General features: G+C 40.9%; 2 protein-coding genes across 4 annotated transcripts in view; both read left to right on the forward strand.

The window, feature by feature from the left end:
• The window catches only part of LOC126544513 (C-Maf-inducing protein-like), a 58,019-nt gene extending 53,943 nt beyond the window's left edge, over window positions 1-4,076 (forward strand). Inside the window, exon 16 of the mRNA XM_050191863.3 lies at window positions 118-4,076. Within this exon, the coding sequence (XP_050047820.1) occupies window positions 118-171 (54 nt within the window). The 3' untranslated portion in view covers window positions 172-4,076. The remainder of the gene's footprint in view (window positions 1-117) is intronic.
• A 5,226-nt stretch (window positions 4,077-9,302) lies between these two features.
• Window positions 9,303-22,809, forward strand: part of LOC126544503 (coiled-coil domain-containing protein 102A) — a 46,198-nt gene continuing 32,691 nt past the window's right edge. For all 3 annotated transcript variants that reach the window (XM_050191846.3, XM_050191848.3, XM_055061781.2), the window contains exons 1-5: window positions 9,303-9,610; window positions 10,992-11,160; window positions 16,572-16,766; window positions 20,107-20,313; window positions 21,917-22,025. In XM_050191846.3, coding sequence (XP_050047803.1) covers window positions 11,027-11,160; window positions 16,572-16,766; window positions 20,107-20,313; window positions 21,917-22,025 — 645 coding nt within the window. In that variant the 5' untranslated portion in view covers window positions 9,303-9,610; window positions 10,992-11,026. The remainder of the gene's footprint in view (window positions 9,611-10,991; window positions 11,161-16,571; window positions 16,767-20,106; window positions 20,314-21,916; window positions 22,026-22,809) is intronic.

Here is a 22,809-nt window from a genome sequence, read left to right on the forward strand (position 1 = left end):
TTCTACCATGCTTGTCTTCTCTGTTTTGCGCACTCAGTTGGTGCCACATTGGTGCATCTCAGTCCAGCCTCTATTTGGACATAGTAAAAGTTCTATACATGTTTTTTCATGTTTCAGGAGAAGCTGCCTGCTCTACAGGAGTGTGACGTGCGGTATACGGATGCTTGGTGATCAGTGCCAGAAAAAAAACTTTCATACCATGTTTGTTGGAGGGAGCCTAAGTTGTCTTTTGCCACCGTCCTGCCTGAAGTCCCCACTTGGTGTCTTCTGTGGTCATCGAACTTGTTCCTATACCTCGTATAATAGATATAATTTGCCCATTTGCTTATCCGTGTCCTTGAAGGCCAGAAACTTGGTTTGTGATGAGGCATTTGATGCAGATATCCCTCTGCTGTGTGACATTCCTTTGACCTTCTGCATTTGGTATAGGACTTTGACTGTTAGCATTCTGAGGTTGTATCGCTTTTTTCATGTCACATTTCTAGGGTTTTTGTATTGAATGTCTTTAGAGAAAAAAAAACTTGCTTTATGTCTATTGAAGTCTTTATGTGCAATTATGTCACAAAATTAAACATGCCACAGAAAGCTGCCAATTCACTTGGGAACATGTTTTGGTGGTATGAACACCTAAGTGTTAATTGTGCTAGTGTTATTTATTAATTTATTCCACCAATCAGGGTTTATAGAAGTCTGTTGCAGCCGTGCATTTATCTCTTTTGCATAATGTAATGAGCTGCTTGTTTCATTCTGCAGAATGTTCTGCATGTACACATGGTGTGCTGTTGGTGATAATGGCATTCTTGTCTTGCCTCCCCGTGGTGCTTGTGTGTTTGCTTCCACTTATAAGCTGTTGTCTCTCTTCTCATGGGGATTGCATTGTAACTGTGATTGAGCACCAGTTGCAGGTAACCTGCAACTCGTTCAAGGTGATCTACTAACCTGTACTTCCAGGCAGGGTTCATATTGGCTTGTCTGCCTTACATTTTTAGGCATGCCAATAAACAGACAAGAGGCTGCTCTTTAAATGTCAGACAGTTCACTCTAAGCTCGGACAAATCGATGGAATAGCTTTTTTCACATTATTTTACATAAACATTTTGGAGAAGGGCATTAATGCATTCTTTGTCATCATTGTTTCTTGTGATCCAACAATTTGCCAAAACATGCCTGACTGTTTAGCATTATATTGGCAATGGAACATGTATCTCAGACGTCATATAGCATATTCACTGTATGTTGTTTGTAAATGTATGTATCAAATATGTTCAGGGATAGTATACCTTGTGTGTGCATGTGTGAATTTGTGTGTGCATGTGTGCGTGTGCATTGTGTGCCATGTGCAGCTGCAACAGGTTCAGTCTATTGGTCATGAGGGGCCTGAAAGTATAATTTTACGCTTAACTGCTCAGAGTGCTGTACTGTGTTGTATTGGTGGTTGTGTCTTGAGAATTACCAGACACTGTGTTAATTTATCAATAATACTATATCATATAGTTGCACTCGTAGCCTGTAAATGTAATTCTTGTATGCTAAGCTGCCTGTAGAACAAGGTGTAATTAGTGAGAATCTGCAGTTGATGTAGTATTGCCTCCCTATTATAATGCATCATTATTGAGCCATGAGGTGCTGCATGTGTCTAGATATAACACAAAGAGACCCTTAGCAAATTCCTGCAGCCTATGCTGCTGTGTCCTAAGTCCTTGGCCTGCTGTTGGGGCTCTACATGGTGCCGGGCTCCATGCTGGGCAGTGTGCCAGGCCTGTGCTCTCAATCGTAACGAGCTTCTCTTATTCTGGACCCTTTTGAGTCACCTTTTTCACCCCCCTTTCCCACCCTGGTTAAGGTTGTGTCCTTATTCTCTGAGCTTGCATGGAACAACAGTGGTCAGATGAAACACAGGTGCCAGCCTGTGTTGTTCAAACAGTACAAAGTAGAGCATATATATATCGACTGTAAAAAGCTGCTTCAAGGGCCCATTTTCTGTGAACACTGAAATGTATGGGGAAGGCCTTCCTTTAGACAAATTAAAAACACGGTACACTCTCTTTAAGATGAACGTGAAGGGACCTTGGCAATTTACTTGTTTTATCAAAAGTACAGATTCACAGGAGCTCACTGCATCTGCAGGAAATCAAGTGGATGTTTCCAAGCAATTCATCTTATCAGGAAGCTTGGCTTAACATAGTTCATCCTAAAGAGTGCCTACTGTAATTTGTTTCATAGTGGCATTTGGTTTTTGGAGCACCTCAACAGTGTAAGGTACAAAAGTTTTCTGGTCTTATAGGGTCTTGAGTATGACAAAAAACAGTAAAAGGTGTCTCTTTATTTGGTTGTCTTTTTTTTCTGTCTATCTTGCTTATGCCAAATCCTGGTAGAGCTGTGAAATGGTGTGGAGCAGTGAAGGGCTGCTCTGGCGAGCCAGCCAACTAGGGCCCATTTAGTGCCAGAGAAAGTTGCCTGCCTGGCTCACTAGAATGTGGGCTTGGGAAAAAGAAGAAAAAAAAAAAAGGAACGAGCAGCACACGGCATGAGCTTGTCTGCTGCAGTTGTGTCAAAAAATATATATATATACATATATATCTGCCTTAGCAAGCAACGTACAAACCATCTGTGTGTGCTTTCAGACTAGGTTTCTGCTGGCACAACACATTTACACTCTTTCATGTAAACCTGCTTACTTTTTCTTGGCCTCTGCAGTGTAGCATTTCCTCATGCAGCATAAATTTATGCGTAGCCTTTTCTTTCTTTCTTTTTTTTTTTCTTAAGCTGCTTTTCCGACCTTCTGGTATCAAGTTCAACACTTATCACCTGAACAGCACAAATCATGGGGGAAACCTGAACTCTTGAGTGCTAGCTCACTTGACACAAAGATATGTACAAATTACTACTTTCACTGATAAAGTTTATGAATTCAAAGTGTTGTCCATCTTGAAGGCTTAGCTTTTGATGTACAAATGTCTGCAGTATTCAGTATGTCAGTTTAGTGCTTGGTGGATTTGCTGCCATGTGTACTGTGACATTCGTGTTGCTTGTGTAAAACTTTCCCCCCAGGCAAAAAAAAAAAAGGAGATCTGTGGAAACTTCAAGCTGCTTACTCCTATTATGATTGCAAGCCTTGAAATTTCAATTAATGATGATGGTTGATAGAACTGAAGGTATGTTCTGTTGCTTTGGTTGTATTTGTGGCTTGTGCATATGCTGACAAGTTCAATTGGCTTGAATGATCCTTCACTGGCTCACAAACACGAACAAGAGACGTGGTCCTTCACATTAACTCTTTGATTCATGGAAATATATTTTTGTGGTATGTATCGTGGTGAAAAATCACTATATATGGCGACTGTCTTCTTCCTGCCATCACATAGCTTGATACTGCTCACTTGTGGGTGCCACCACATCACTTGCTTTTTGCCATGCTTCTATGCCAATACACATCACACAAACCATCAGGGGGGCATGGAATGCATGCTTGGCTTGTTTGCACTTGGATGGAAAAGGTCTCTGGCTAAAATTCTGCAGGTGGTCGAAGATGCTGTGCATTCATTATAATCGTAATGTGGCTCACCATGCTTTTCAAAAAGTGTTGTAGTTGATCCATTGTTGGGGGGGGGGGGGGAATGCTGTCTTTGTAAGGAGTGTGATGTGGCAGTGTAATAGAGGGGAAAATGGCAAGCTTTTTCTAAATTACTTGGCAGGTTTTTTGCTGCCCATTGGTGCATTGGATGTGTTGTGCACTGTCATGTGCAAGCATGGGAATGCGTAAGACAAGGGTGTTGTGTACTCGCATTTAGACAACATACATACTGGTAACTTCGTTTGTGTGACTTATTGTGGATATTTATATCTTTGAAAGAGAGCAAGTCTGACATACTCTGGACACTTTCATGTTCGCCACTTGCTGGGAGTAATGCTAAAATTGAATTTGAGAACATTGCATTTGACACTGTTCATAATACCACCTTTTATTCATTCAAATCCTTTTGTGTATGATCTCTGCTATATCTTGTTCTTGTATGTGCTTAATGTCTATTTCTTCAGTTTTTATTGCTGTATTAAATATAGATTATGTTTATGAATTGCTTGCTTTCTTGTTCTCTTCACTTTTGTACCAAAGAGCAAGACCTGGCTCCATGAACAGAGTCTACATTCAGGCATTCATATCATAACTTGCTTCATGCAAATTACATTGTACACCTAACTGATACCTTTTATCAGGGCGGTCAAGTACTATGGGTAGTTCAGCTGTACGTTAATGCTTCATAGTGTTTGATAGGACGCTTACTATGCCAACATTATTTTTGTAAATTTTTGCTATCACAGCCAGCCTTAAATAGTTTTGTTTGAGACTTTTAACATAGTTAAGATGTGCATCTCTGATGTATAGCTGTAATTCAATGCCTCTTTCCAGTCAGCTTACATGAGTTGGTGTTTTGCTGTGGGGTTCAATCTTCTTTTGTCGGTCTGATTCATCTTGCAATAATTGATTGTAATTGCAATAATAATGTAATTTGATTATATTGTTACTCATATGTAAGCAAGGTTAGTTTGTGATAAATTCAAGATACCAAGTGCTGCTGGTGTGTCTTAGTACCAGAATTGATGGGTACTAACAATCACAGTCAGCATGTGGCCACTGTGAACTCGGGAAGGTAAAGCTTACCGTCACAAACTTTTTTATTTGTTTTTGGTTTAAGTTGCATAGCCACAGTTTGTGGCCCACAATACTAGTGGCATGGGAGCGAAATGTGCAGCAATTTTTCCTTTCTGCATATCTACATACTGCCGGTAACGTAAGTACAAGCATGCTTTCGAATAGGTACTCTGCCATAGTGGGACCTCAGTGCAATCCAACCCAACACCCAATCCAACAATCCAACCCAAGGGCTATTACTATAGCCACACGCATCCATCCACCCATTTATACTTTACTAGTTATACACTGGCACTTCGATGAAGTGGCCATTTCATTCTATGTTGGCTTCCACCGCCAAGCACAAGACTGTATTTTGTGACTTAATTCGGAGAACATCAATTTATATTCGAACATGAATTGTCATTCTATGTGATGTTTTATCATGCTGCTAGTTAAAATTTCATGCTACAATGTAACAGCCATATTACATATGCATCATTGGCTATAACCAGATAAGGCACACTACAATGATTGGCAGTACTTTACATTTTGTAGCTTTGATTTGCATCTTAATGGTGTTTCAATCACTAGCATGTGCCAAGCCATACTTGTGTGCAACCTTACTATATCCATTTTTTTCTAATCCTCCCAGCAGAGAATCTCATGTGAAAACAAATTTGCCCATGCTTCTGCCTTGCTCATTCTTTAAACACCTATTCATGATTGATTTAGCCAGTGCAAAATCAAACATGACACAAAAAAGAAACAGTCACCACAAAGGCTGGACTAAAAGTGACATTTACTTAACGTTTCGCTGCATTAGGCTGGAGCCATACCAAACAGTATTGTTTGCCATGCATGTGCCACTTGTCCTCTAAGATAAACATTTCTTTCTTGGTGATACCAATAAAGGCAGTGCTAATACTGTTGTCTTTTATGTCAAGTTCCTCAAAGACTAAACTGATTTGTTGTTTAAACTTGCTCTGGACACGTGCTATCAAAAAGCAGGCCATGCTATCTTCAACAGTGATCAGCTGTACGTCGTGGCCCTGCTTTTGCTCAACATGTGTGTGGTGTTTTCTCAGCCTTGCATTTAGGTACCTTTCAGTCTGACCAACATAGCATCTACAGTCAAAATGCCTTGACAGCGAAGTGCTTCTGACCTCCAAAATCCTTTGTTATACAATTCACTTCATTGTAAAGATCGTGTACCGTGCCACTCGCAATGGAGCAGGCCGAACACGTACAACAGGAGAAAAAATTATTTAACATGAATTCAAGAGATACTTAGCAAAATAAGTTGCTATTTCTTGTGCATGTTTCGTCTGGTGGAATGTGCGACTGCAGCCCTCCTCGTAGCAGTGAGGTTCATGACATTCTTTGCAATAAAACACAAGAACGACGCCAGGTAATTCTGCAAATCATTGAACGCAGCTATTGCATTCCTTGCCATGCAAATTCATTTGTTTACACTGCAGGCTATTTATCACTGATGCCTTCGTTGACATTTGCGTCCTTTCTGGCATAGAAGGCTTTAAGACGATGGCAGTTGTCAGTTACAATAGAGGCCAAACTACACGTACGCTTGCTGGCGTGCAAACGTTCGCGCCCACATGCTTTGTGTTTGTCGCCCCTTGCGAGCAATGCTGGTTTCAACCTACAAGACTCGTGCCAGCACGCGCCCATTTGGCTCAATATTTTTGCATTCGTAGGCATCGTATTTTTGTTTGGCAGCCAGAGCACCGATACTACGTCGGAGAAGATATCTGCACTCGTGCCGTACTTTGGTGCATGCAATCTGTCCCTTATCATCTGTGCATGCGCAGGCACACGAGCACACGCTTTTGCACGCCAGCAAGTGTACATGTAGTTAGGCCTTAACCTCATCAACTGCGATGTTATTGTCAGCCGCCACACCCACTGGTGTTGTAAAAATAGCGTACGAGTTGGGCAGTACAGCAGGATTGTAACACAACACTCACTGGCATTGGTACACTCTTCAGGTGCGTCGCTAGCACTGCGTTAGCGCAGAATGCAGCCGAGTGCTGTCTGCAGAGGGCAGTATGGTACCACTGTGTGGCATTCGTTGTAAAGCAACAAATCATCTGTTGGGGCGCCTAATACCGGTGTCACATGTACACTTCTGATCGTGATCGGGGCCGATCCGTATCTGATTTCTTGATCGCGATCAACAATGGTCGCTTCTACACGGTGCAATGATCCGGATCACATTATTATCATCTGCTGATCGTCAGCAACTCTTGGAACTGCATAATCTATTAGATACAAATTTAGATTTGCAAAATATGGTTAAATTTTGACAATATTTCAACTTTACAGCTTGTTATTGCTGGTAAAAGATTTCTAAACATTTTTTTATTGAGCTGGCTTCACTTATTGTTTTTATCGTTTTCAGAATACTGTGCTAGAGGACGCAGACATCAGCCTGTGTTTGCGATCAAGGGGCTTGATCGCGATCGCAAATGACTGTTAAGCAACACCCGATTCAGATGAAGCTTGATCCAGATCAGCCCCAATCGCGGTCTGAAATGTACGTGTGACACCAGTATAAATTTTTTCACTGTACAAGCAAATTCATTGTAGTGTTCGTTGTAGAAGCAATCACAATGCAAATAAAAGATATGACTTCGGCTAGGACATAATGAATCGTTCGTTATACATGTCATTTCATTGTAGAGGCGTTTGTATGTGACAGGCTGAGAGAACACCACGCATATGTAGAAGCAGCAGCAGGGTTATTAGTTTAAATAAGAACAGAACAGATTCATCTTTGAGGCATTTAGTATCAAAAAGGAGGATAACATTAGCAATGCTCCTGTTGGTATAGCAAAGAAGTGTATTACGTTCATTGGAGGATTAGTGGCATGCATGGATGGCAGTAGCGCTGTTTGGTATAGTTTCTGCCTTTTGCAGGCCCAGTGTTAAGGAAATGTCAGTTGTAGTCCAGCACTTGTGGTGGCTGTTTTTTGTGTCCCATTTGATTTTACACTTGCTAACATGAATTGCAAATTCTGCAACTAGCTCATCCAGCAGGATTAGGTCAAAGCTCCTAACATATGCCTGCTCTGTAAAAAAATATTCCCATCCTTAGCCAAAGCATTTTCAAACACCCTGTGGTCAATTTTAGTATCAAAACCTGTGACAAACTCTATAAAGATATTCTATGGTTGCTTTATAGCCAAGTTTGCAAAATGGACTTCATCATTGTTATGGGTGCAAGGGTATTCTGCACTGAAGTAAGAGAGACAAATCTTAGTGGTGGTTTGCTAAGTTAATTTGTGGGGCAACGAACGACTATAAGGATGACGGAAGCAAAATAGACGGGCGCACAGTTGTACCTCGTCTTTTGGTGGGCCACAACTCTGGTAATTAATAATGCACCAATTAGCCCAGCAAAATGTTTTTTTAAATAACAGTTCTTTGTTTGGTGATGGGGTAAGTGCAGTCGAGAACTGGGCGGTCTGATGAAGTTAATTTGCAGGCATAGGATTGTGTCAGCTGGCACGTTCTGGTCATCCTCACTCGAATTTAAACAGCCAACAGGAGAGGGACTGGCGTCGTATTCAGACGAATACATACCCCAACCTGCACCACCTACACAGAATAGATTCCACGAGGTTCACCGACGAGTGCCCGTGGTGCACAGACACACACACTAAAACGCATCACATAGGAGCCCCATAATACACAGACTAATGAGGAATAGGTAGTGGGAGGCATGGCTTGCGGACTTGGGAGCCAATAGGCTCTTCTGGACCAAGCCCAAAGAGCCGCTCGCGTCAGTAGGGCCCTAGAACACAGGGACCCCAACCATCCTGCTTTATTTCATTTTCATTAAAGTTTTTACTCAATCAGTGGCACGTTCTGTAGTGCGCGTAACATCGGCTGATGCTAATAATATTAACACGCAGTACAAGCACTATTCTTTAATGTGATTGAATAATTGCCCATTTTGTATGTAGTCCGAACACAAGGTTATTCATGCAGGCACTCCGCGCCTTGTCGTCTGCTACGAACAACCACAAAAATGGCGGGCGAGCACTCCGCCGTGGTGCGGCAGGACGCCACTCTCACGGGAACTTTCAATCGCTGTTCGATCGCGACCGAATTTCTCAATCGCAATTGGTTCATTTGTGCATGTAGCGAAAGAAAGCCAATTGAGATCGAGAAATTTGATCCCATGGAGTTCTCTATGTTCGATCAAGGTTAGCCTTGATTGCGATCTAAAGTATTCCCCGCGCCTTGTCGTCTGCTACGGACAACCACAAAAATGGCGGGCGAGCACTCCGCCGTGGTGCGGCAGGACGCCACTCTCACGGGAACTTTCAATCGCTGTTCGATCGCGACCGAATTTCTCAATCGCAATTGGTTCATTTGTGCATGTAGCGAAAGAAAGCCAATTGAGATCGAGAAATTTGATTCCATGGAGTTCTCTATGTTCGATCAAGGTTAGCCTTGATTGCGATCTAAAGTATTCGTGTGACGCCGGTATAAGAAGTAAAGATAAATTAACAAAATGCGCAGTCATATAAACAAACTATAACTGAAGTAAGCCGATACTCAACAACGAGCTAATATGTTTGGGATGTGTTTTGGCCAATGCCTCATAGGTTTTGGCGTTACGGGGCTAGTAGCACTGGCTTAAGCCGGCTTTAGCCAAGGTTTGCTGGTTATGGTGGTGTGCTGGCGATTTCATTTTCACGGACACAAATTGATCTCCGGTGTTGCGTTGTTTCCCCTCTAGCTGATGCACAATGTAGTTGTTCGTTTTCCTTGCAGTGAGGATTGCGCTGTCTTCTACTTCTTTGAAAGGATAGCGTCTTATTAGTTCCTGTGGGCGGCTTCTCACGACTGTCATAATGCAGCACGGTACTGTTCACAGCTTTCGTCAGTTCGAGCACCCGGATTGGGAACTTGAAGTTCATTGAACTGAGTTTGTCCACTGTGGAGTGCGAGGTGGGTCACTGTTCTCAATATACCTATTTATTCTAAGCTGAAGGCAGGTAATTACGTTTTATGCATTTTGTTCTTTCATTATTCGGCAATTGCTTACGGAAGAAAATAATTACTCACGTCTGCCACAGCTCATTGAAGCATCACTTGAGTAAATCATTGAGAGTGATCATGCGAATTCTTTCTGATAATCTTTGGCATAAATCCTAAGATCGAAAAGTCCCAAGTTAAATCGGATTGGTAGGTTCGGTTGCTGTGATCTAGCAGCGTTGGACGAACGGTAATTATTCGTACTTATTTAGATGTGAGCGAAATGTGACTTCCACATATACACTGCTTTTCAATTAATGGGGAAAAAAAAGAAGTCAGCTATGAAAACTTTATTACAACAGTGTTTAGAAACAGCAACCACCGGATACTGAAGCTTATGATTACAGCCACATATTATTACGATATAAGAAGCCAATCAATGTTTTTTTTTTTTTTTTAAATCTCACAGTGTCAATGAAAAGGTATTAAACTTTCACTACACATGCAGAGCCAGCGTACACCTACAACCGTATTGTACAAGATGTCAAGGGAGTTATTGCACACACAGGCTGCTAGGACGTTCTAGACACATCTTTAATTACACAGTGCTAAGAACTTGGCATATCACACCTCTTGTCATTCAAAGCTTGAGTCGTGAATGCATTGTCATTGACATTTCTCTCAGCTTGCATGAATGCCCATGCTGAGTGCTGGCCATTTGTGCCAAAATTTCGAGCGTGGCTTGCATTTGATGAAAGTGTTATCTGTGTTAGCACTCTTGATGGGGGTTGACCAATGTACCACCTAACTAAATGTCTAAAATAAGTCTAAATGCTGTGTGATCTGCAGTGCTCAGCGATCGAAACGTGATACTCGAAGCCGCATGGCGGCTGGTCATTTTTGCACCACCAGTGAACACTAGGTGATCGCTGAGGAGTCCAAATGCAGTCGCAATCCATCACAAAAGCACACACTTTCATTCGATCATCATTCGAACTACATCAGATCAATGTCGCTGGCGCCTACCGGTGGCGCAAATAAGTACCGGCAACCGCGTGCTCCTAGTACCGCAATTTAATTGCCGAGCACTGTACATGCACAGGCCGAGCCAAAAACACAGAACTTTGACTGCACAACAAGCAGTGCACTACCTTTCACAATAGCAAGGCAAAATGCCTGCTGTCATCCTGATCTTGCATACAGTTTCAGTGCTGGATTTTGTTGGCTTCTGCTCCTACCTTGGTAGCAGTTACCAAGTCACATGTAAAGGATTTTCTATGAATGCTACATAGGGTGTAATGCACAAATTACCATGTTTACTTTTGCAGTGTCTTGATGATTCTGAAACATGCAGGCAACAACTGGCCAGCACGAGTTCAAGATAAAACCATGTCATCTCATGTGAAGCGGGATGCATCATATCGCTCTTACGATTCAGAGTGGGAAGCCAAAGAGGAAGTCCGGCTTCGAGAATTGGAAGAGGCTCGGGCTCGGGCAGCTCAGATGGAGAAAACCATGCGTTGGTGTGTAACTTTTTTGTAACCACCTATACTGATCTTTTGCTTGTTTATTTGATATACTGTCAGGGCCAAAAGGCATTGTAAAGGTGAGTGATTACAGTCACTCGAAAAAAATCTTATAAACAAAGGAGTAAGTGTACATGAAAAAAGGCTTTGTTGTACATGATTAACTGAAGAATTCTTGAAATGCTCATGGTTAACTATAGTAGCATTATCTGCAGGCAGGTGATTCTACTATTCACCTTTTTGTAGTTGGAATTACTTAAGGTGCTTTTTTGTGTGTGATGGAATTACTGTATTGTGGCGATAATGGGGAAGTAAAATCAGTTCATTTCGTTGACAAGGATAATGAAATATGCAATGCAAAAGGCATTTATGGGCAATTTTATGACAGCGTGCTAATGACAATAGGCTGAGGCTAGATTTTGCACCAATTTTTCTTGCCATTCTGTTATAGTTAGATGGGATGAAGCAAGCAGAGTAGTTCTGAATTGTTTCTGATGAATGTGTCAAGTTTTTTGTGGCTCGGGTCTGAAGCTGATGCAGCATATTCAAATTTTGAGCAGATTAGTGATGTATAAAGCAAATGTTTTAGCCACAAAGGGGGCTTGTGAAAAGTTTAGTGGGAGTGGGGCTCGGAAGGCTGCATTTTAACAGAAATTTGCAGGGGGCCGGGGGGGCACGTGCCCAGTGTGCCATTTTTGGCTATGCCACTGAATGAACTGGTTGAAGTTATTAAGAAATTTGCTACAATGACGTCATAAAGTACCCTTGCGTGCCAGTTAAAGGAATGACATTTCCTGTTCTGTCAAACAGGCTGATTACATTATTTTCTTTTTGATTTATGATGCCGAAAGTTATTGCGGTCAGTTGTTAGCATGGATAGGTGAATGTTATGTAGAAAATTGTTAATTAATTAAATTATGGGGTTTTATGTGCCAGAACCACTTTCTAATTATGAGGCACGCTGTAGTGGGGGACTCCGGAAACTTGGACCACCTGGGGTTCTTTAATGTGAACCTAAATCTAAGTACACAGGTGTTTTCACATTTCGCCCCCATCGAAATGCAGCCGCCGTGGCCGGGATTCGATCCCGCGACCTCGTGCTTAGCAGCCCAACACCATAGCCACTAAGCAACCACGAAGGGGGAAAATTATGTTTAGCATTTCTTAGCAGAGTTATAGATTCTGTAGAAGCAAGTTTGTCAGTGGTCCATTAAGCACCGTCAGAAGAAATCTGGGTACATCTATAAATGTGCTTCTTTTTCTTTGATAAATGCTTAGTGTTACAATTACACCATAAGGCCCTATTATTAGTAACAACATTACGAGTAGGAATATATTTGTTGGTTAAATTGTTAGCTTTAGCCGGAAACAACATCTAGTTAGTTTGAACTGTATGGTCATTAAAGTCGATAAAAAAATTTCAATGAGTTAGGTGAGTTCACTGTTGATGGCCACAAAATTTGTAGACAAATGGATGCAATTCACTTTCCGTTGGTTTTTAACTTTACATCATTATAGGATAATGTTTAATGAGAGAAGACAAAGTCACCCAAACCACGTAAGTAGTTTATGCTTGAAACGTCATGGTGCGATAATAGAACTAATCGGAGTCTATTTTAGAATATTTGTATTTTTCAGTGGCAGGTGTGATTACTTAAGAAATGGAAAAAATTACCACATGCCAAAAAATTATTTTTCTAGCATGGAAAATGGAGTTACAGTAGGATGTTCAGAGCTTTATTTAATTTTGGAAATGTTAAAGTCACCCAACAAAATAGAAAGAAAGTGGGTAGTATGAGATAATAAGGCAGCAGAATATTAATCATTCCATGTAGTTAGTTAACAAAAACTAGAACAATGATAGGGGGAGTGGTGGGGAGATCAGTAGGAAACACCTAGTCTCTTCTGTTAGACAAATTCTATTGTAGCTCACAAATTGTTTATTTCAATGGAAATATGAGTGAACTGTGATGGAAATTCTAAAATAGCTAATATAATATGCCATCTCCTAGTAATATTGTGATGTCACAGTGGCGCAAAGTGAAAATGGGATGCACTTGAAAAAGGTTAATAGTCCTGTATTTGTGAATGCAGCCATGTTTCTGTGAGTTACGATATTGGCATTTACAATTATCAGTGGCAAAACGTTAGATGGTCGTGCTTGTTGGTCACATTTTTTATAGTATTGCATCCCCTATTTCACGATTCCTGCAGTTGCACCGAAGTGGTGTCTGTATGAGTATTTTTTCGTGTGCTTTTATGCTTTTTGTTGCCTTGTCATACTTGTGGCTTTTTTTTTTCATTACTAGTGTTCTCTACTCAAGTTGGATTGACAACTCGGGCTGACTTTTTAGCAAACTCAAGTAATTACGAGGGACGTTCCCAAAGTATGTTTCACCATTTTTTTGAAAGGGAAGAGTGTACACCAGGTGAAACAAACAATTGCCATAAGAATCCACACCCGTTGCTAATTAAACAACGAAAGGAGCGTCAGCGGAGGAGGAATGGCTCATGCGTAGAGAGCCAAAGAAGAGAGAGTAGCAGCAGACCGGCATGCACGAGGTTATTCGAGTACAAATCACGATGGCAGACAGACTGGCAGACAGACGTGTGCTGACAACATGGCCGCGAATGGAAGTGCGTGCCATTATCTTGTATGAATGGGCACGTGGGACTAATGTGCCCATCATCCATGAGTGCCTACAGATCGTGTGTGGTGAAGAAGTCATGTCTCAGGCTTTGCATCGCAGGGCACTGAGTTTTACCAGAGTGGTTTCTTCAAACTGATTGCACACTACGACAAATGTCTCAGTGCCGTTGGCCACTATGTGGAAAAATAGTGCAAGTTGTATAGTTCATGATGCCACGGTATATATATATATATATTTTTTGGCAATAAAGTTACCATGTGAAAATAAATGACGAAACTTGCTTTTGGAACGTCCCTTATACTCGCAGACATGGTGTGTCGTGTCTTTATTGCTAGTACAATAAGTGTGAAGTAAATGAGAAGGCAACCGCGTAGTGGCAGAATAAATTTTATTGAGCGATATGTGTAACTTGCTTCATATAGGTGGTCTGGGTCACAGATCTTTGTGATAAGTATTTTTTAAAATTTATTTATCTTGTGTAAACCCTTAGTACCACATGGTGGAATCCTTTCTTTTGCTACTATTTTTTTAATGGAGCTGCTGTGTTTAATGCAATGATGTAACAATGCTTGTCACTAAGTGCAGTAGCATAGTGACTCTTATTTAGCTATAAGCACAAGGCCATGGGGTTAATGACAGGCGTTGCAGAAGAATTCCAATTAGAGCAGGATGCAAGAACGTTAAAAACAAAATGTATGAAGTTCTGTGCTTGAGAGACAGTTGGCAGGTTTGTTGTCATAGTTTGTATGTCGGAACAATAGACATTTTCTTCTTCGTATCTACAGTGGGGACATTCGAATTGGATGAGGTAGAAGGCAATATTTCACTGTGTGAAACTTTCTCCACATTGCAAATTTATGCAGAACATACTGCACTAATGTAATTTGTGAAGGACAGGGAATAATATGTCCTTGTGGTCATTGCTTGCATTTGCCAAAACACCAGACATTTGGTGATTTTTTTTGTTGTTGTTGTGCTTTTACAAATGAACTTTTATGCTGGCCTTCCAGCATTAATTTTTTCCGCCTGCTCTGGGTGCAGTAGTAGGGGGCAGTTTTGCATTGTTGTGTTCATGCAGGGTAAAGTGCCTGCACCACACCCTGTTTTCATTCGTGCAGAGGGCAGAGGAGAGCCAGCAGAAGAGAACAAACATGGGGTGCTTCTACCCCACTTCAACACCTTGATCATTGTGTCACTGCGTGTCATGCGTTGCATGAGAGCGAATGTATAGCATTGCATGTACTTACATAGTGTTGAATAAAGTTGCATAGTAGGGTGGGGCAAATATTCGAAGCTTTCGAATAGTTAATTGAATAGTCACTATTGGGAACTCTGAAAATTTTTCCAAAAGTCTTTGAATATTTCATGTTTTTTAATGTTTCACATAAAAGATTGAAGCGAAAATGCAATAACCACAGTGGTCATAATGTAATAGAGCCCGTTGTGTCACTGGGGGAGCCAGATATTTTCAGTAAAACCACAATTAGTTGCAATAAAATTTTGTGTAGGCGGTACATTCGGTAGTGGGGGGGGTACTGTTTGGTACTATTTATAGATGCAGCACCTGTGTCCTCTCATTAGATTAAACCTGAATATGTTTCATTGCATCATATTTGATCCAGTTGTGGCACCATCTACTGCAACCACGTGAACTAGAGATAAAGTGATTTTTGTTTGCTCTGCCATTGACGCAGATGACACACATTTCTGGTTTGGTTGCCAAGGTATACACTGATGTTAATTAGGCCACAAGGTTACCTTCGTAAACCTTATATGATAATGCAAGAGCACATATGCTCCAAAGAGCCCTGAGTTTGCAAAGAAACTGCTTAGTTATTCCTAATGCTCCCTTTATGCTTTTAACAAAGCGTGTTTTATTGTGCACTGTAATGACAAACTTTCTGATATTGTGAATACCAGGATGTAAAAATTTTTATTAATGGTGAGAAGGCTCTCAAATATTTGGAAGCTATAAGAAAAATATTAGATTTGATTTGCTTCTGACACTTTTCGATTTTTATTTGATTTGTTCACAAAAACTACTATTCGCAAACCCCTATTGCATAGTATTGTATATAGTTGCATAGCATCCACTGACTATGCCAGTATAAGTTGTTCAAGAGTAGCATAAAGACGAGCTTAGACCAGTTATTTAATAGAAACCAGATTACTAGAAATAATTTTTTTTTGTGTGTGTTTCAGTTTTAGACTGAAATATAGTGTCTGTACAGCTTCCAGCAGCTCGTTCTTGTTTTGCACAGAAACATTATGCATGTTTAGTATGCTGCTGCGTTTCTTAGTTTTTCAAGCAAGAAATATGAATGGAAATATGAAAAGAATGACTACATACAACACCCATTACATCACCCAACACACTTACATTCAGTGGTTATATTATTACAGTCTTCACTGTGAAGAAATAGAAATGGAAGCAGCATGTTTGTTGATATTTAGAGTAGGGTAGGCAAATGTGGGTACTCCAGTGGTGAAATGAAAAATGAAATGGGAACGTAAACATCTATTAAATTAAGTATGTGTGGACACAGATATGTTGTCCATGGAAACTAGTCTGGGAACCACTAGTTTACGTTTACTTCCAGTATTAATTTTTTGAAATAGAGGATCCATCCACATTGCTGCAATGGTTATGTAAGGGTAAAAATTCTTTTGCAGCATAAACATGTTTTGAGTGTAACGCCTTCAAAGATAACCAAAGCTTCACTTGACAGCTGATTCAAAAATATGGGCTGTTCTCAGGTGGTCGGACTGCACAGCTAACTGGCGTGAAAAATGGAGCAAGGTACGTACAGAACGGAACAAAGCGCGGGAGGAAGCGCGTCTCCTCAGGGCCCGTGTGGATGCAGCAACGAAGGAGGCTGCGGCCCTCAAGCGTGAAAAGCATGAACTGGAAGCAGAAGTTGATCAGCTACGACGGGAGTTCGAATACTTGCGGTGAGCAGTCATGCCGAAACTCAAACAAGTGTCTCAAGGCCATGGGTCAGGCAGAATAATATCGCAAGCAGCATTTATTGTATGTTCTATTGACATGTGGTGCTTCATAGCATTGGTTTTGTAGTATAGGCATGTTGGCCATTCATTGTGTACCATTGAAAGTGGTGACTCCACCCAGGCTAATGAAGAGTATAAGGGCTAAGTGTGAGAATGAATTCAGCATGTTTGGTTTATGTGTGTCAAAGAAGATCCTGATTTTGCATTGCTTCACATTGATCTATCTATAGCGGCGTGGTAGCCTGGAAGAGGTGTTAGGGTATGAGGGCAAGTTTAAAACCAAGTTTTTTGTTCAATAAAGTATGCTATTTTTTGTTTTCATTTGCTTAGTTATATGTGTGGTTCATCAAAGAATGCTTTGCAGAAAACTGTATACTACTGTGTTGTTTCTTTGAAAAGATATTGCGAAAATTGCAACCAAACCTGATCTTTGTGAAACCAAAACTGAAATCGATCAGGGTAGCTAATTGGGGGGGCTTGTTGGTATGGCATCCTCTACTTTGTTGTAGCACAGGCAGAACGACTGGACACACAGAAAGGCACATTAAACAACACAATGTGTGAACTTCCAACAATAGGTTTATTAACATTATAGGACATGATTGTACTGGATAGTCAACATAAACAATACTATAGAAATCACAAGCAGACACTCAGTGTGGCTTGTAAAGTGTCTCCTTATGATTTCTCTAGTGTTGTTTATGTTGACTATGCAATGTACATATGTACTGTGTTGTTTTGAGTGGTTAAGTATGACTGTGGAAATAGAAATAAACATATTCTTGGAAGTTAGCGCTTTGTGTTGTCTAATGTGCCTTTCTGTGCGTCCGGTTGTTCTGATTGCACTACAACAGTGTAGAACAAAACTGAAAGTACTGGTTTCATTTGCAGTAGAAAAGTGTTCATACTGTATAGCATTTTGTAAAACACAATTACCAAGTTTAAATAAGTAATAAGGTTCAAGGGCACTTTCAGCATGGTTTCATTTCTGGTACATGACACTTAAAAGCCTTAACAGTTCACACTTCACAGGCTTTTTTGACCATCAGAGGTTCCTTTATACACTGTAGTTTTCTCATTTAAACTGGTAGCTACAGAATGGTAAAATTTGGACGCAAAGGTGAGAAGAATGAAAGTTTACTGGGAATTGACACAAAACCCTCAGTGCATGATGTGCCCTGTGAAGGGAGTGGTTCAGGAAGTACATTAAAATCTGGTATTAATGTGGACGGTGGCTGCAGTATTCTGGAATTAAGCTCTGCATTGAAATGCAACAATCATAGATCTTGGCATTCTGTCAAATGTAGTCTTGCCCTTAATGAGTGCTTCAGTGGTACAATTTAGCAAAGGGCTGCCGAAGACACCTACAGAAGTCTTCGGACTCGCAAGTTTTCTCTATATGACACCCTGTGCCTTTTCAGCAATGGTAACAGAGGCACAATTGTTATGCTAAAACAAGTTAGACTAGAACCTGGCCTTTAGACAACCAAAACTTTTCTTACAAATAAGTAGTTGCGCAATTCGAAGGCCTCCGGTCACAGTACTGATGCTGTAAAACAAACTAAAAAAAAGAAAAACAATGTGCCAAATGGATAAAACCAGACAAAAACAAGAGTCGGGAGGTGACAAGCTATGAATCCAGTCAACATTAGCTCTCCTGCATGTTTTTTTAGTGTGCTGAATGTGTTTAAAATCTTCCTTCTTGATTTTCTGGAACCCCCCCCCCCCCTTTTTTTAGCACTTCTTTCATCATCATCAGCAGCCAATTTAGGTCCACTGCAGGACGAAGGTATCTCCAATTATTCCTGCCCTGTGCCAACCGATTCCAACTAGCGCCTGTGAATTAATTTCATCACCCCTGCGAATTAATTTTATCACCCCATCTAGTTTTCTGCCGTCCTCCGCTTCATTTCTCTTGACACACATTATGTGACTCTAATGGTCCACTGATTATCCATCCTACACATTACATGGCTTGCCCAACTCCATTTTTCCCCTTTTAATGTCAATTAGAATATTGGCTATCCCTGTTTGCTCTCTGATCCATACTGCTCTCTTTCTTTCTCTTAAAGTTACGCCTAACATTTTTTGTTCCATGGCTCTTTGCACAGTCCTTAACTTTTTCTCAAGCTTCTTTGTCAACCTCCAAGTTTTGGCCCCATATGTTAGCTCCGGTAGAATGCAGTGATTGTGCACATTTCTTTTCAATGATAGTGGTAAGCTCCCAGTCAGGATCTGGCAATGCCTGGCGTATGCACTCCAACCCATTTTTATTTGTCTGTAAATTTCCTTCTCTTGATCGGGTCCCCTGTGAGTTTTCACACAAGCATAACTCTTTTTCTTTCCACACTTATCTTACAAGTTGGGTGTGCAATGAACCACAACTTGTAAAATTGTAGGACAACCTTTGATATGGCTTGACTTTATAGCAAGGTATGTTTTTTTTTTTAATTTCATGATTGTGCTTCTAGGATTCTTCAGATCTCGTTAGTTTTGGTTTATTGCACATATTAAAGGCTTTTTGGCCCTAAAATTGTTCTGTTTTGATGAGCTAAATTAAAGTTATTAGTGCTGTTAATTTGTTAAAGAAGGAAATATAAAAAACAAATTTACACATATTTTAAGGCTGATTTGCCCAGAAAGATGTGGTCTATAAGAGACTGATAATCTGTATGCTCCCTCGTCCAATTTTTTTTTTTTTTGAACTTGGCTTCACACTTGGACCCTCTAGGAACACATGGAAATGTGGCAAAGATGTTAATCTATGAATTTGTGGCAGTATGTTGAATGATGCAGAAGACCTCTTCCGTCCTTGTCCCAGTCATTAGAGTTAGCCACTTTCAGCTAAAGGAAATGGTTTCACAAACCCCACATGTACTTCTCTGAAATTTTGAGAGTCAACCGTCATTTTAGGACCGCCCTTGCAATTTTTTAACTATATTGTGCAAGCGTTGATCGAATTTTGTGTCCACGGCCGTGTAGTGGCAAGGAGCACTACTGAAGAGAATAGAGCAGTAGAATACATTCCATCTGGATGTTGTCCTTCGCATCAGTACATGCTGTCGCTGATCCTGCTGTCCCTTGCCGCTACAAGGCTGCTGACATGCTGTGCAGTGTACAGTTGTTCGATATCATTAAAAAATTGCCCGGGGGTACAATGGGAAGGCTGTAGCTGTAAGAATGCATTGCTAAAGAGGAAACAATGCATGCGTTTTTCTTCACTATTGTTGCAAGAAGCAACATGCTTGAAGGTTTTGTATCTTGTATTGTGAATGGGGCTCAGAACTGCGGAGAGCAGCAATAAAAGCAGGGAGACAGAGGTGCTGGCATCTTCAAGCAGCCCATCGTCCCATGTAGAACGAGAGCACCTCGACCAGGATTCAAGCAGCAGTCTCCCATCTCAGCTTGATTCTGACTCGACAGACCAGCAGGCGGCATTACTACAGCTGCGCCTGGACGAAGCTACAAAGCTGCTCCACGCCGAAAGACAGTAGGCCACTTACTCTTTTTTGATACTTGATACATCTGGGAAAGTGTTTGTCTGTAGCCCATATGAGTCTACTGTGAAACTTCATGCATGATAACTTGGCTTGCTTTGGCTATATATTGCTGTGTCGTTGCACCTTAAGCTAATGTTGAATATTCTAACTCGACCTCTCCTACAAGTCAAGACTGATAATGCTGCCTATGTGCCCATTCTATTGAGCTTGCATTGGTTGACTGCATTGATATTGTCATGTGTTTATTGTGGTATTTTAACGTGATAGCGTTAAGGGCCCCGCGACGCAGGAAATGTGACATCCGGCATCGGATGTTGCTTCGGCAAAAAGATTTTCAAATCCAATTCCGAACCATGCATGCCCAACCACTCTTCTACAACCAAAGTTGCTCGTACCTTGTCTTTTATTCTTTACAATATTATTCCCTGGAATTTTGAGAACGGCACCTTACAAATAACTGTAATGTAAAAAAAAAAAACAGACAGTGCGTATCTTTTATGGTAGCTCTTCTCAGACTGAAATATTAAAAGTGCGAAACAATAGGTTTGTTCGATTCAGAAGAAGGTGCATGGCACCATAAACAAAAGGGTGCAGGGGGTGCTAGTTATGGCGTGCTGGACTGCACCCACTGGCTGCAAGGTTCAAGGGTGCACTGCAATGTGGCAGCACCTTGCCTTGCACCCCGTTCAATCGAGCACTGGAGTGCACTGCTGCACCTCGGGGAATCGAGAGTCTTAAGTGCAGTGCACCGTAAATAGGTGCAGAAGGTGCAGAGAAACTTGGCTGAGTCGAATAGACCTAATAACTGGAGATCGACCCACACAAGAACCCGCGTTTCTACCAGAACGCTTGCCTTCGTGCATACTGTTCGCTGCCAGCATCTTTCCCAGTAAACGTTACAGTTACATAAGCTGCAGTTGCTGGGAAGCATGAAAAGCAGTCAGCGGTCTTTAAATGCTATTGCGTTCCACTCTTTAAGGCGAAGCTTAGGCGTCCTCCTAATTTTTTGGTACGGTATTTCGGATCTGCAGTTGAGCAAAAGAAGGGTCTAGTGTATCACACTTCATAAAATTATTTCTCATATTTTTTTAGCTTTGTTATACAGCATTGTGCTATTGTGTTAGGTATTTTCTTCTGTTTTCTATTTTTTTCTTTTAAGCATTACAGGGCTTAATAAAATAAAATCACCTCTGGCAGTACACGCCTGCCTCTTGGGCTAAATTAATTAAAGAGGTGTGCATTACTTGCTAGCAGATTATGCTGTGCAATCAGCTGTTTAACTTTGTCAGTAAGATTAGGGCACTTTCTGCATTGAAATGAAGCCTGTCACTGCTTAGCAATATCCATTCATTTATTAGGAATCCTGAGACCATCCCAGTTTTGAGATATTTGTGTCCTAAGTCTGCCATGAATTGTGTTAGTATCTTAATTGGGGAAATAACACTTCAACAGAACACCAATGCATTTTTCTGCAATTTTAATTATCTCAAAGCTGATGATGTTTGTCTCTTGGTTCCTGTTACAGTAGTGAAAGGGAACACTGTGCTCACAAATGTTGCTTTGAGCAGGTAAGCATGATTTTGCATATTTTAGGGAGAAAAGCCAACTGACCAAAGCACTTGAGAAGCAAATGGCTGAGCTTGGACAGCTGCGGGCAAAATATGATGAGCTTCGAAAATCTCGCCAGGACACACTCAAAGAGGTGAAATACAGCTTCAGTAGCTCAAGTGGCTTGCTGCATTATGCTGTGGAATGCTGGTTTATTTAGTGTTTATTTTTATTCACTGAGTGTTACTGCCTTGTTTAGAAGGACACTATAGTTGGTGACAACCTAAGAATTACAAAGAAGCTCCACCCACAAAAACATAGTGCACTAACTCTTCAATACTGAAAGAGCTGAACCAGCTGGTATCTGCTCACAGCTTAATGGCTTTAGCTGGCTAATATAAATGCTAGGCTAATCAGTAATTAATCAGTAATTAATCAGTAATCAGTAGCTAGTTGTTTCAAGCTAAAATATTACCTTTAGCTGAGCAGTGACACCAAGATGCCCTATAAGATGTGCCTGGACGTTCAGGTTTCATCCTGAAACCAATAAAACAATGACCAATCTTTACGGAGAAAATAGTTGTTTCAAGCATGCGAAACTGCTTGCCGTCAGGTAAATAAACGAATCTAATTGGCTGGTGTGTCTATGCAAATTTAGTTTTAGTTGGACAGTTTACATATAACCTTGTAATTCTCAGGTTGTCACTGACTATAAAGAGAAACGCTGAATCAGTCTAGATTGATAAAGTATTTCTGAAGAACTCTACTTTCGTTTATTTTGTGGTAATAGGTTCAATATTACAAAAGAGCTCAATGGTCACAGTTAAATTTTTGAATTTCGCACCAGAACCCAAAGGCCTGTAGCAGTCAGTGTGACGTTACGAATTGCAAAGTATTTTTTCCGCATTTTTGCCATTGCGGTTCAGTAAAAGTTCTTG

This window comes from Dermacentor andersoni, chromosome 1 (genome assembly GCF_023375885.2).
Source record: "Dermacentor andersoni chromosome 1, qqDerAnde1_hic_scaffold, whole genome shotgun sequence".
NCBI classification, from domain to species: domain Eukaryota; kingdom Metazoa; phylum Arthropoda; class Arachnida; order Ixodida; family Ixodidae; genus Dermacentor; species Dermacentor andersoni.